General features: G+C 39.9%; 1 protein-coding gene across 3 annotated transcripts in view; it reads left to right on the forward strand.

The window, feature by feature from the left end:
• Positions 1-5,644: 5,644 nt before the first annotated feature.
• Positions 5,645-15,603, forward strand: part of USP12 (ubiquitin specific peptidase 12) — a 41,112-nt gene continuing 31,153 nt past the window's right edge. The window contains exon 1 of one of the 3 annotated variants that reach the window (XM_064504990.1): positions 5,645-6,249. In XM_064504990.1, the coding sequence (XP_064361060.1) occupies positions 5,989-6,249 (261 nt within the window). In that variant the 5' untranslated portion in view covers positions 5,645-5,988. The remainder of the gene's footprint in view (positions 6,250-15,603) is intronic. The other 2 variants (XM_064504989.1, XM_026108880.2) reach the window with 2 other exon arrangements.

Raw genomic sequence — 15,603 nt, forward strand, 5'->3', positions numbered from 1 at the left:
ATAATAATTTTAAAATCTTTATCCTCGTTATCCTTGTGAATGCCTTTATTGTTTCCTAATGGTATATCATTAGAACAAATACAGTCTTATTTGTTTCTAAATGCTAGATAGAAACATGTACTGAAAACTTGTTTTCCAGATCATTATTTAAGTTTTACCATCTCCATCTAGTAATGGTCAACAGGATTCATTTTGTTCCCAACATACTTGGAAATGTCTTCTTAATGACATTAGCTCTGCAAATCATGGATTTTTTTATGTCTTTGACATGCAGTTGTGATTTTCCATAGATCAAAAATTTTAGTACATATTGATTACTCTTTTGTCTTTTTCCCTTTGTTATACTTTTGAATTTCTAATTACTTCCTTTGCTTTGTTACTAAGTCAGGACAGGCTTTTACCCCCTATTTTCCCTTCCTTTATGGGGTAATAATGTCCGTCTGTCTAGTAGAGTCTTCTTTAATAATATCTAATATTTGTTGACATTTTTCTACGTTGCTCTTTTTAGCTTTTTCCAAACTTTTCTTTAGCTCTGAGAAGTTTCCAAGTAAGTTAGGAACAAAATACACCATCTCAATACTATAGGTTCATTAGTAGATGGAAGGTGGTAGTACACTTAGTCCTCTCATCAGAGTGAATGTAAAACAGGTTGCTAATGAGAAGGCAAATACTGATGTCCAGCCCCAAGTCTTATCCCTCCACCATCAATCTTTTTTGATCTTAATAACATTTATAAAAAAGAAGCCAAATGCTTGTAGCAGTATGTTTTGTATTAAACAATTATCAACTACGACTTCTAGAAATTCCAGTTGTAATTTACTACTTGCCTCAGGGAACCTCCAGCATGTCTCTGAAGTGCATGTTCCCCAGAAATAACTGATATTTTGATACACTAGAGAAAAGTAGTAAAAAAGTAATAAAAAAGGAGTAAATTATTCTTTAAGATGATTTGTTGATCTCTTAAAATCACAGAAACACAGGATAATTCAGGTCAAAAGAGACCTCAGAAAGTCTCTAGTTCAACCTCCTGTTCAAAGCAGGGTTGGGTCTGAGGTCAGCCCAGGTTGCTCAGGGCCTTATCCAGTTAGATTGCACAACTGCTCTGGGTAACCTCTTCCAATACTTAGTCTGCATCATGAAAAGGTTTCTCCTTATATCCAGTTAGAACATCTCTTCTTTGCATGAGACCAAGCACCATTGTGAAAAGCCTGGCTCTATCTTCTAGATAACTCCCTCATAAGTACTGACAGGCTGCTATAAGGTCCTGCTGAAACCTTCTCTTTTCCAAGCTGAGCAAGCCCAGTTCCCTCAACCTCTCCTCGTAGGGCAAATGCTTCAGCCTATGACCATCTTGGTGGCCCTCTGCTGAATTTGTTACAGTTGATCTACATTCATCTTGCATTGGAGAGGTCCAAACTGGACTTATTAATCTAGATGTGATCTAATGAGTGCTGAGTAAAGAGGGACAATCACTTCCTTCCATCTACTGGCTCTGCCCCTGTCCACACTGCCCAGGATGCTGTTGGCCTTTTTTGCTGCCAGCACACACTGCTGGTTCATGCTCACCTTGCTGCCCACCAACCCCCAGATCCTTTTTCACAGAGCTGCTCCCCAGCCAGGCTGTCCCCAGCCTGTACTGGTGTCAGGGGTTCTTCCTTCCCAGGAACAGAACTTTGCATTTGTCCTTCTTGAATTTCAAAAGGTTCCTGTTAGCCCATTTCTCCAGCCTGTCTAGGTCCCTCTCGGTAGCAGCCCTGCCCTTGAACATATCATGTGGTTCCCCCCCAGTTTGGTGTCATCTGCAAACTTGACAAGAGTACAATTTGCCACCTCTTCCAAGTCATTGGTAAAAGTGTTAAACGGGACAGTACTCCATGTTTTACCAGCGTCTAGGCAGAGCATGACACATGAACCACTGCCTTCTCAGCTCAATCATCCAACCAGCTTTTAATCTTGCAGACTGTAACATCCCAATTTGGATACAAGAATGTTGTGAGATACAGTTGAAAGCTTTGGTAAAGTTGAGGCAAATGATATCCACTGCTCTCCCATTGTCCATAAATCCAGTCATTTTATTGTAGAAGGCAATCAGGTTGATCAGGCATGATTTACCCTTGGTAAATTCATGCTAACTCTTCCCAGTCACCTTCTTCTCCTTCATGTGCCCAGAAATGTGTTCTAAGAGGACCCACTCCATGAATTTCCCAGGGACTGAAGTGAAGCTGATCAACTCATAGTTCTCCAAATCATCTCTTTGGATGACCATCCTTTTTGGCCTTTTTTGCAGATGGATGAAACATCTGCCTTTTTCCAGTCATTGGGGACCTCCCCCAGTCTCTATGATGTATCAAAGGTGATAGAGAGCAGCCTTCCAAGGCATCAAGCAGCTCTCTCTTGGATGCAGTCCATCTGGTCCCATGGAGAGTCAAGATCCCTATAGTGATCCCTGACTCGATCCTCACCGATTGCTGGTAGTTCTTTTCCTTGAATCCTGCCTCTAAGCACAGAGTCCTGGCAGAACTTGCTGATGAAGACTAAAGCAAGGAAGCTATTGAGTACCTCAGCATTACCTGCAAATGCTTCACTAAATCACCCATCCTATTCAGCAACAGGTCCACATTCTCTTTATTCAGTTTTTACTACTGAAGTAGCAGTAGAAACTCTTCTTGTTCTTGACAACCCTTGCATCAATTCTAGGTGAGCTCTGGCTTTCCTAACATCATCCTTACATGCCCAGGCAAGGTTTCTAAATTCCTCTTTTGCAACCTATCCCTGCTTCCATGTCCTGTGTTTTCCATGTCCTGTAAGAACTGTTTTTTTGCATTGGAGCTCAGTCATGAGTTCTCTGCATAGCCCAACCAGTATCTTGATACATCTACTTGTTTTCCTGAGTATTAGGATGGACCATCCTTGTGCTTTCCTGACAGCTTTCCCATGCTCCTTTACCCCTCAGAGCTGCTGCTCAGGAGATCCCACCTAGCAGTTCCCTAACAAGCTGAAGTCTGCTCTCCTAAAGCCCAGCATCCATTCTCTGCTACTCTCCTTCCTCAACACCCTTACCACCCCTAACCACTGTTTCCTCATTTAACTGTGGGTCATAATCTACCTCCCCTGTTGTTCCTACTTTAAAGTTCTCCACACCAGGTTGGCCAGCCAGTTGGCAAAGATGTTCTTGTCCCACTTTGTCAGGTGGATTTTATCTCTCCCCACTAACACAAGATATCACTGTATTTTTCTCAGATAGGATTAGTTAGCATACCAGTCTATATGCATTATAGTAACTCTGTAACAACCTGTTTTTAAAGCTCTCTCTCCTCAAGCATACACAAACACATATGAACACCCCTAGTCTACCCACCCTGTTTTTCTTAAGCAGGTCAAATAATCAAAATGTTGAACTCATAAATGATTCCAATCACCTCAAGAGGCTTAATGATGAGAATTAAATGAGAATTTCCAGCTCTCTTACTTGTTTCCTCAGATTTTACGTCATTTTAATAGTCAAAGGTAGAGAAAGTATTTCAGTATTTCCCTCCATTCTATGCAGCATGAGTTCAGTTTGTTCGTGACACAGCATCTCAGTTTCCACAGCATTGTCTTTTTTTATCAAGCTCTATGTTATTAATTTAACATCTTCCCAGCTCCTCTGCTTAGACTCCCTTTGAGATTAGCCCCCATACGTGTCAGATGCTAACAGAAGCTAACATAGTCATACATCCCCCACTCTTTCTGAAATATGGTCCAACATTCCACTATATCTAAATTGTCTCTTGGAACTACAGACAGAAAGCACAGTTCACACCAGGTATATTCTATCTTCTTTCTCTAAATTATGGACAAGAAGGAGCTTAAAGACAATCTCTGACTTTCCATTTGAGTGCTATTCAAGATTCCTGCAGTTCTCTATGACCTGTACAATTCTACTTGGTGCCATATAATTAGTTCCAAACTGAATTATCTTTCAGATAATCTTATAAACTTGCCCAATAGTGCAATTACATTTTGTGTTTTTGCTCAAGGGAGACGGTGTGCTGTCATATTTTCCTTGTGTCGTTTTTTTGAATATTTTGTCCACTCTGGGTTACAGAGGAATATCTCTTGCAGCATACCTGATTAATACTGCAAGGAATCATATTACATTTCTATTTTGCAGCTTTGAATTGCAGATGAGTTGCTGAAGATCTGATGGCTTGACACTCCTAGCGGGACGAATGTCCTTTTTCCCTTTTTTGCTCATAAATAGCCAATCCACTTCTTTTGTTTCTTTTCTTTCTCATTCCCTTGATGCTGTCCTCCCCCATGGTTTCTGTGGCAACAGTTTCTGAATGTAGTTATCCAAGAGGCATTAATTTTCTCAAATACTATACTTTTGAAATGTGCAGTTCCAGACCACAGATATTATATAAAAGATTGCTTGAGTATATTTCAGGTTCAATAAAGAGTTCACTTATAAAACTTTTTAAAGTCAGATTCTTTGTATTTTAGCTGAAGGGAAACTGTTACTCTGTATTTCCATTAATAGAGTTGTAAGCATTTTTAAAGACTGTTTATTTCTGAAGATCAAAAAAACTATGTAATTTAATTTTATAGGTATTAAGCATAACTTTCTCACAGTGAGAGGATGTCTTCATGACACATGCCTTATGTGGCTACACATCATTCTTAAGAATAATATATCTCAATCTGCTAGATATTTCCCAAATATTTAGAAAGGTAGGATACAGCCAACTTTAGATTTCTATAATGCAGACATCAACATCTGACGTGGTCATCCAAATTTCTGTTACAGTCTGCGGACAGAAACAGGCACATATAGGGAGTGATTCATCTCACTCGAGAGTAGACACCTGAAGTGTCTTACGTGATACAGAGAAGTACCTTGCAGGTCAGCTTCTATTTTGGAGATGTCCGAGGAGAATCCCAAACCCACTGAACCCAAAGAGCTGGTAATCTAGAGACCAAGCAAGGAAAAGGAAGGAAGGAAGGAAGGAATTCATACTCCTGTCTTAGGTGTGCGGCCCCCTCTTACTGTGAGGGACAACTGCTATTCACATGTGGGAAGCTACTTTGAAGTTGGTTTGGCAATCAACTGATGAAGGCTGATAGGAGGCAAAAGGTTTAGTTCTGTTTTTTAATTTGCTTTTGCTGTTTGGCTATAAATTATGTCTATTTATTGTCTCCACCCTTCCAGGTAACTCCTTCCTTCCCTGGAACTCTTTCAGCACTTAAATCAAGGAAGCAACGGCCACTGCCCCCTCCCTCCAATTCTTTTCCCCATCTCCATTTCCTCACAATGTGCTGCCCATCCCTCAGCACACGAAAGGGGATTAAACTGATTAAAAGAAACGCTGTCCCACGCACCCCGGCACACTGAGAAAAAGGTCCTGGCCGGCCCCCGAGGCGAGGCCAGGCCCGCCCGCCCCGCGCTCAGCCTGCCATGACGGGACGCCCCACCTCCCGCCCGAGAGGGCCGCCGCGCCCCGCCCCTCAGGCAGCCCGGCGCGCCCCGCCCCCTCCGCTCCACGCATGCGCGTCCGGCGCCGCGGGGCGCCGTGGGCGGAGGGAGGCGGCGGAGGGGTGGGGCCAGAGGCTCAGAGGAACTGGGCGGGGGGGGGGCGGGGCGAGGGAGCTGGGCGCGAGGCGGCGCCGAGGCTCCGGGGCGGGGGGTTGGCCGCGGGCGCGGCGGCGCTAGGGCCCAGCGGGAGGCGGGGTCGGGCCGTGCGGGCTGGCGCTGTGTTGGCCGCGCGCGCGGGGCGGGGGGTGAGCGAGGGAGTCTGGCGCTCGCGGGGAGTCACGCGCCGGGCCGTTGGGGCCGTTAGGGCCGTTGGAGCCGTTGGGCTGCGTGCGGCCCGCGGCAGGCGCTGGCGGGGGCGGCGAGGGCTGCCCCCGTCGCCTGCCTTGCCTCGCCTTCCCCTCCTACTCCCGCCCGGCCCAGCCCGGCTCCGCTCGGCTCGGCGCTGTGATTGGGCGGAAGATGGCGCTGGGCGGATGGAAATCCTAATGACAGTCTCCAAAATCGCCTCCATCTGTACCATGGTGAGCGCGGGGCCGGGTCGGCCCTGTCCCGCCGGCTCCCCGGGCGGTGGGGGCGCGGCGGGTCCCCACGGGGTGGTGGAAGGGGTCGCGGGGAGGCGGGCGCGGGGCGGGCGCGAGTTGCGGGGGAGGCCGGCTTTCCGCAGCGCCCTGGCGGCGGGTGGTGCAGCGGCGTGGGGCACGGGGTGGCGAGAGAGCGGGGCCGGCAGCGGAGAGGTGCCTCCCACCCGCGGCCGTGGGTGGGGATCGGCAGCGGAGCGTGGTTAATCGGATTTGGAAGGCTGGATCTTGGTGCAGACGCTGAGGGGATTGGGTTGGGCTAGGTGTGAAGGGGAATCCTGGTTATGCACGGGATAGAAATCCGTGGCTGTTCAGCACAGCTTTCCCCCCGAAGTGTGCCGGCAGCTGGGAGGGGGAGCTTTAGAAGCATTGGCCGGAGTTCGGGGTTGCTTAGTGCAGATACGTTTTTAGGACAGGATTTCTGCAAGTGCCTTCCGTCGCTCGATCCACCTTGTGATTGTTCTCCGCTTTTACAGTACTTTACTGTTGTTGTGGAGCTCTAATTGCCTTACGTATTACCAGACGGGTGCTTCTCTAGTTACCCGGAAAAGTGTTAGCATTCCGTGTGATCTGTTTAGCCAAGCGCGTTCCACTCACTTGCATGTAATTTGAATTGTTTGCATCGATCCGGGTCCTGATAGGAGACTTACTTCAGTGATTGCTTTTCATTACACTCTGTCTTTATAAATTACAGGTATAAGCAGATGCATCGATGTAATAAGGCTCTCGGAGGTTTTGTATGTGTGGTTTTTGTTTTTTTTTAAGAGGGGTGGGGAACTCAATAGATTCACTGATGTAGGAATGCTGAATTTAAGGAAGGAAGTATGCTGTAGATAGTTTCTACTTGTCATGGATGAGATGTGTTGATGGGTCATAGTCAAAGATCTTGCATCTGTGCTCTTTTCTACCTGTTCCTTGAACAAATGCAAATTCTAGTTCCCAAATCTGTTTCCACAGAGGAAGGGAAGAGATAGTTAAGGGGAAAAAATGAACTCTGTCATCCAGTTCATTACTTTGCTAAATTGAGATTATAACATACATTAATGTCAAACAACAGGAAATGCTTACATGTTTATCATTGGAAAGCGCACTATGATTTTCATAAAGCTTGCTGCAAAGAGGCTTTAATATCTCAAGCAGTCATTTCAAAGTGGCCCAACAGTATTTTAAATGAATGAATGTCTTTAAGTCCATGGGCTAAGATTGCTCAGGTGGTTGCTAGTCAGCTGTAGTCTTGTTATTTTGTGATATGGGAGATCAAATCTTTTCATTTGAACTTGGAGTGTCAGGGCTCTTGTACTCATGGGCTATGTACTAAGATCCTTATGTGGCCAAATGTTGTAGGACGTGCACCATGTACTTCAAGAGTTCTCATTCTCTGAAGTAGTTGTATTTTAAGTGAAGGTGTTGAGGAACCAGTGTGATTGATCCTTGTAGAACGGAGTAGTCCCATTTTGTTGCAGTCTTTGCTGACATAATTCCACCCACAGTTGGCCATCACCCTTGTGGCAATATAGTTTCAGTGCAGGTTCCTTGATTTAAGTCTATTGTGGGAGCTTGCTTTTCTTATAGACAATTTGGAAGTTACTGGTCTGGGCTGGCCAAGCAGCTAGTTTAAGATTATTTTGTATGTGTGGATATTAGAAATGATGTTAAATTACTTATGTTAATCCATAAACAATTTTTTCAACTAAAAATCTTCTTATGAGTAACTAAAGTTTCTATAACCAGGAAGCTGAAATTCCGATGTCAGTTAGGTATAATCTGTCTAATCATAATCATGTGCACTGAGGTGAAAAACTCCAGGCATAAGATTTTTCCCATGCCCTTCTGATGCTTGAACTTTAACAGTGCTGTGTGGTGGGACAGCTAGCAAGGGATGCCCAGAGTAAAACCTTTTTTAATATTTAATGTAGGGTTGTGCTTAAAAAAAATTCAGTAGGATAGTACTAAAAAGGACTTGATATTTACTCTGAAGTTGTTCAGAACAGCATGGTTAGGGTCAGGCAGATCTTTTAAATTTTAACAAGCATGTTAAAACATATATTTTGTGGAAAAAAATGAATATAAATATTGATTTTTTTTCTGGCAATTATTCTTTGTGTCAATCCACTGTTTGATAAATTCCCAGATAACTTTCTGAAATTTCTCACAAGGTTTTTCTCACCTTTTCCCCATGCCTCTTACAAGAACTCTCAAGCTTTTGCTTCTCTTCATGTGTTTGGTTAGTACAAAACCAGTAACAGGCTATTTTTGTCCAGAGACGACTTGTGCTGACACAAACCTAACATGTATGTACACTTATGATCTACAAAACAGCTGTTTGGGAACTATGTGTGTTGAAGCTCTTCTGTCTCAGGCCTGCATTTCATGACTTCCTTTTTTATATCCAAATTCAAGTTTTACTTCTTCTGACTCACTTATATTTTATGCATCTTACCCTTTTTGTTCAAGCCCTGAATATGAGAAAGTAATAAATTAGGTTTTACAGCACCGGCAGGTTGTGTGGGTACAGTGAAGAGCAATATCCAGGATTTTTACTTTGTTAGCCACAATGCCTTTTCAAATGATCTTCTCTTCGTTAGTTCATTGATCTGTACTCCTGTGTTCATAGCAGTGATGTTATAGCTCTTCTTAAGACTCTTTCTAGTGTTATATCCCATCTTTGGGCTTCCTTGTACCTTTTTCTACAATCACCACTCCCATGGTTTTTTGTGTTGTAGTAAGACTTAATTACAAGGCTGGAGATTGTGGAGAAACTCTGTCCTTGAGTGACTTAGCCACTGTTCTTGCTGCAAAATGGATGAGGTTAAATGCTTTTCGTTGTTTTTTTTATGCTTTTCCAGTAAAAGTAGAACTTGTCTTACCCTCATCCATGCATTAAACTGCAGTGACAGTCTTACCTGACTGAATTATATGAGAGGTTTATGCCTGGCTAGAAAATAGTAAGGTAACCCATGCTAACTGCAATGAAGGTGTGCCCCAAGCTGTATTCATCATAAAACAGAGACTGAATCTAGTATTTCTGACTTTTGCTTCTGCTGTCTAGAATCTAGCAAACACTTGTTAGCAGCTGAGAGGTACCAAGTCTTTTGGTAATTGAAGTAAAGAGTAGAAATGATCTTTGTAGCTTTAAAGACAGCAGTCTGAATATGTCAGACTTAGATGTACAAAAGGAAGTTGCAGTAGTACTTGTTTTTCAGTGTTTTTTCTAGAAACTGATTAATTATATTAGCAAACCTGAAAAAGTTTAAAGCATTTTAAAAATGAGGCTGATCTATAATCTGTAGCATTAGATATTAAAATATTTTGCTTCATCTTTCAGGTATTTGTCTACGTGTTCCCTTCCTTTGCAATCTGCTAGTGTAGTGTCTTATATATGGGGCCAGTGTACTTTGTTTTGAAGTGCCATAGAATGTTTTCAGTGATTAATTCAGACACTGAAAACTGACATCAAACACACAGTTTGTAATTTGGATATGGATTGTGTGTAACAGCATGTTGTGTATCAGAAGTCTGTGTATATCTTAGAATACAAATTTTTGGTTTTAGACTTGTTTTTTAGAGGAATAAGACTTAGGGAGTCATACTGAATAGCTCGCTATTGTCCTTTGCCTGCCTGTCTCCCTATCCTACCACTACCCTTTTGTCTATTTCAGTCACATTTGACAAGGTTGAAGAGGTCTCAAAGATTCTTAACTTCATATAAGATTATGTGAGAAAAAGCCTGGTAAGAGGAAACAGACCCTATAAGTGCACAGCTGAGGTAAGCTTGCAGAGCACACAGTTACCCATCTCAAACATCGTATGGGAGAAATTTTCTAAAAATACTTAACTGCAAGAAAAGCTTATATTTGCAATTAATTGTAAGATAGGTATACATATATGAGCTGCATTACTGCTTAAGGAATTATATGCTTACAATAGAATTTTCAAACCTGGTTGTGAAATCTGCGCTTAATGTAAATTGAAGTTTGCCAGAGTCAGCCAGAAATGACTACCATGTATTTACTCCTGTCCCATCTAATTGGGCCGTCTGCTAATTGATGATCAGTTTAACAGACTCCATAGGAAAGTGGAAGGAAGAGGCATGCTGTAAGAAATGAGAACTGAGAGTTGCAGCAAGGACAGAAAAGTCATGTAGAAAAAGAGCTTCAAAGTGAGTGTGATAGAAAAGAAAGCAGAGGATGAGACAAGTAAAGTAACACATGTAAGGGTTCTGACTTGTGCTTGCAGAGAAAATAGCGGTGTTGCAGACAGCTTTACCCAGCTGTCTGACTTGCTTGTGTAGCAGAGTTGGCAAGAAGGAACATGTGCTGTGTCTTAGGCACTCCATTTCACTCCAGAATCATGACTTGAATCCACCTTGATCAATGTACTGGAGAGTGTCAGCACATGTTCTGTTGTGGTGATTCTGTTGCAAGTGCATTAAATTTTGGAGAAGTATGTGTTAGACAGTTGGAGTAAGACCTTAAACCGCTGCAGGGAGGTTCACCAGAGCTCACCTATTGGAGTTCTGATCGGGAGAATATCCCATGATGAATATGACACTAAGACTCGAGGCATGATTGTGATGTTTGTCATCAGTACTTTCACAGATGTAACCTGTTACAATATGATAACAGAACATGAGTCTATAAGTTTGCTCTTTAAAATACTGGGTTTGTGATACTCTTAAATATTCTAGTTAATTTATACAAATTTGTTTTAGTTTACATCAAAACACAAATTTGACTGTCTAAATGAATACAAAAAAGTCAAATACGAGACACATGAAAGAAAAAAAAATCCTCAAGCTGTGTAGCTGTAAAGCAATATTTATACCATAGAACACAGAGAATTACATAGTTGGTATTTTGCTAGAATAATTTCAATTATACAAATGCCTTTTCTTCTTTTTATACCCGTATGTATATGTATATTCATCCTGAGCATGAAAACATCATGAAATACAAACTTGGACTGTAATCTTGCCAACAGTGTGAATTTTTAGATGCTTCAGTGGGATTAATTGATCCTATTAATATACAAAACCTGAATATTTTTGTAGTCTTTATATTTACTTTTTAAACTAGTGAAGCAACTAATTTGCATTAAAACTTGTAAGGGTGATTCTATAAAAATGTAATTAAAGGATATCTGTTTATTAATTGATGTCCTCTATTTTCCTTTTTCAAATTTTTTGAAGAGGAGCCTTGTGTTGATAACTTTTCCTTTCCTAGCTTAGGAAATTTACAAAAGTTAAATGTGTTTAATAAATAGTATCTTTCAAGTAAGGTCCTTACTCTATCTACTCTTCCAGTATAAAAAAATCTAGGTCTTTTTTCTAGTGGTGTTATCAGAATGATGTATCAACAAAAATATACCTGGATTGGAAAAAGCTTTTACCATTTTTCATAAAGTCAAAAATATTTAATGATTACATGAAACCTGTGAATTATAAAAGCAGCATACTTGTTTTTATCGAATAGGAATTACTTGGATTAAATTAACTTTTAAAAGGGTACATGAAACACAGCATAGTGTGTGGTTTATTAATGAAACCATTTGAGCAAATGTGTCCTTACATTTCTTTTATGGTCTGCATTTTGGGTGATTGAGTAAATCTGATTTCTAGAAAATGAGTATAATGCTTCAAACTGTCTATATATATATTTAGTTGGTGAAAGTTTTTGTAAGGTCACCTCCTGATCCCCTTGAATACTTTTCATAGACTTCCTGTATTGTCTGTTAGCATAATTCAACCTTTAACTAAAAATCTATGAAGGTAATAGTTTTCATCTTTTGGGAACCTGCTTAATAAGTGTCATTACAAAATGTTTTGCATTGAAGCTGGCAAAAAGCCATCTCATTGGAGGAACCTAAAGCAAATGCATCTAATATCATAAACAGTGTTACCCCAGGAGTTTTTTGGAAATATACAAGATAAATAGTACTTATCTTATTGACAGGATTTTATTTTTAGCAGTGCCACTGACTTCCTTCTGCCTTGAGGATAACAGACAAAGTCTATTTGAAGTGTAGCAGCAAATTCATAAGAATTGTAGAGGCATAATTAGGTCTTTGCATGTTTTGAAGATCTACTCCATGAAAGAGCAAAGCCCAGAGTTCTAATTCTTGGAGTCCCTGCTTCATATGTGAGGGTGACTTAGCGTTGTATTTAGTAATCCATATGGACTTCTTCAGAGGAAGTATGAGTGTCCGGCTCTATGAAGGAAAATACTTTGTGTGTATGCGCAGTCAAAAACAGGTGTGGTAGACATTCCAAATGTGAAGAGAATGTAATTTTATGCTATACTTTCATCTTCCTTGTGCCATCAAGCTTTTTTTTTTTTCACTTTGTACTCCATAAAAATAATTTTTGTTGTAGTTGCATGTGGTTAGGATATATAAAGACAATCAGTTAAGAAAATACCACTTTTTAAAGTATTTTAAATGTATGAACTGAAACAATCCAAGTATTTCATAGTTAAGGCTATCAAGTTGGGTGTTATTAAAGCATGTTTTTTCACAAATAAATGGACAAGATGATTACTGAAGCTTATTCAGCATATTTCACTTCTGCTTCCTGGGCAAGGAATGCATCATAAGAAATGCATTTCCATTTTGGTTTCTGTTGAAACAACAAATGTAAATTGATTTAATATAGCTATATTGTTTGTTCTTAATCCTGATAATATAAATGCAGGGGAAAATGTGAATTTACACATTCTGATTAAACATGACTAGAAGAGTAGAAATATGTATTTCTTCTTTTATAGAAGATTTCATCAGCCACAGTATTGTGCATTATTTAGAACAGGCTATGCAAATCTGTACCTCTTCACTAGTAGCACAGACAAGGAAGAGTCTTCTAATACCTGGCAAAAAAAGTGAAAGCACAATTAAATGAGTGGCTGTACTGCTGAGATTTATTTTTACAAATTATAAATAATTAGTTTAATTTTGCACTCATAATATTTTGTGACAGAATTCAGTAATGTTTTATTCTTATTGAGGAAAACATTGCTATTCCTGGTTACAAAGTTTACTATTTATTTTTAATGTATTTCAGTCACCAGGAAAAATTTATTTTATGTTATTCTTTTAGTTACCTGTAGCTTAGGACATATTTGAAAAATTTGGTTCATGTATACCTATGCAACATGACTTAGTTATGTGGGTCGCTTGTCATCTTTATTATTTCTTGTTTCCTGGGGAAGATGGAGAGCATTGCAGGGAATAATCAGGCATAGGGTATATATGAAGGGAGAAATGGATCTTCAGAATTTTGATGGCAAGTATAAGTTTTGAGATAGAAAATTTCTTTTTAAAAATAAAATTTTTGGTTTTACATGGGAAATTTACAACACTAAAGCTAAAATACAAAGTGTGTTACAGCAAGCTACTGAAAAGATGACCCTCAACTTTGTCAACTACTGTTTATCCTAGAAGGGGATAGATCATCCCCCCTCCTTGCCCCCTAAAAGGTAAGACTAACACCAGTATAATCTTAAAAGCATGTTAGACTGGTTATGGTCAAGTCTTTTTAAGAGAACTGCTTTCAGCTGGACTGGATGATAATGACAAGGTGGAACACTAAAACTGCTATTGTTTGCCTGCATGCTGACATGTTTTTAGATAGTATTTTTAATATAGACTGACTATTTTTTTCTTTAGATACACTAACATAAATACACCCACTCTATAGCATATATTACTTCAAATAAGGCATGTGTGCTTCTGAAGAGCTTCTTCCAGGCATCTTCTTGTACCACAGTTTGGTTTCCATCTTAGAGTGGTCTTACAGTGCACAAATTAGATTCCTCTTGGAGGAAATGAAATTGGTCAATGTACTGCAGTCACAGCTGGGTGTTCATTCCCAGAGCCAGGTAGAACCAGACTGGTGGAAAGCCCCCTAAAACTCAAATAGTGTATATGTTAGATCATGAGCACCAACTGGTATGCTTTACAGATCTGCTCCTATTGGCTTACACATGTTATCTCTCTCGAGTACTAGTTCCACGTGTAGCACCAAAACAGTATGACCTCTGCAGCAGTGAAAAAAGGCAATTGTAAAAACCAGGAAATAGTAGTTAGAGAATCTATGTTTATAAAACTTGCCAATTAGGGAAATTCAACTGTTCTTAATTAAACAAACTTAGTATATTTTCCTCTTCCACTGTGTTTTCTGGCCTTTGAGTCCACTAAACTGAAATAAAAATACTCATTTGTTTCATGTTAAATGTTAATTTATAGGAACCTCAAGCTCTTTTGAAAGTAAAAATTGAGAAACTATTTGTTTAGGGCTTCTCATGATAAACATGGATTCTTATCCCTGAATTAAGTCATTAGCAGCTAAGGGCATCTTTGATAAATCAAGTAATATAGCCTCTTTCTTAACTTGGTGGGGGAGATAGGAGATGAATCATTAATAATCTTAATTTAACCTTGTTCAAGTCACTCTTTATCACCTATCAGTTTGAAGTTGCACACAGGATAAAGTGTACAGTGGTTCACACTTACCCCTAACTTTCATTATATGTGAGAATACTGTTTTCTAACCATTGATACTTTAATATCATTTCCAGGATCATGTTCAGTAATAAATAGAAGTTAGGCAAATCTTGAAATCTGTCCAGGATTAGTGTGTTAAGATTAAAAACAAAATGAAACTCTGTCATTTTTGAGACTTGTCTTTTGAAACTCAAAGCAGCATGTGCAGCATCTAGAACAGAATAGTTTACAAAACTGAAGCTCATACAAAGCCAAATATTATTTTACATTTCTGGAAACTGTGTGACTTGAAAACAATGTAGTGTAACTTATCCTTACAATTATCATCAAGTATATAGAGAACTTGAAATTTGTTTCTTTATGGAATTGGATTTATGTGTTTGCTGTATTTTTTTCTGTATCGAAATAATTATGTTTAATAGGTCATAATCAACATTTTGATCTTTTCGAACATCTGTTATATTGTAGTGTTGTTTTTCATATGCTGTTTGAACACGTGCTTCAACAGATCTAAATCAAATGAAGTTTATGTTTTGTCATTATTATCTGTTCCAGTGTAAGCTGTAATAAGCCAAAGTAGATGTGTTTTAAGATTTCATATTATGTTCTTTTATACACACCTTTGTTGTTGAAATTTTCTCTTCATTTTATAAAGCTATGTTGTGTTAAGTGTTACAAATATGTATGCCAGTATAATTATCTTCGGGCTGGAAGAAGAGTAGTGTAATGCAGTATATATAGGTAAATATTAGCTTTTGTTTGATCTCTGTTGTGCCTCTGTTCCTTTCCACTTCTAAAATTCTGGAATAAACCATCTGCATGGGCCCTGTGCTTCCACTCAGGAAGGCAGAGAAACTGGAGGTGGGGTTTACTAACCGGAGTTAATGATGTTCCTTTCTCTCCACTGCACAGTGTCAAAACCAAGGTACTGTGTGGGAGTTGAACGCCAGTTGTATAGGTTGTTCAGTGAGCCCCGAAGGGGGAGAGGATCATTCTGGGATCTTCCCACATCTC

This window comes from Dromaius novaehollandiae, chromosome 1, assembly GCF_036370855.1.
Source record: "Dromaius novaehollandiae isolate bDroNov1 chromosome 1, bDroNov1.hap1, whole genome shotgun sequence".
Lineage (NCBI taxonomy): Eukaryota > Metazoa > Chordata > Aves > Casuariiformes > Dromaiidae > Dromaius > Dromaius novaehollandiae.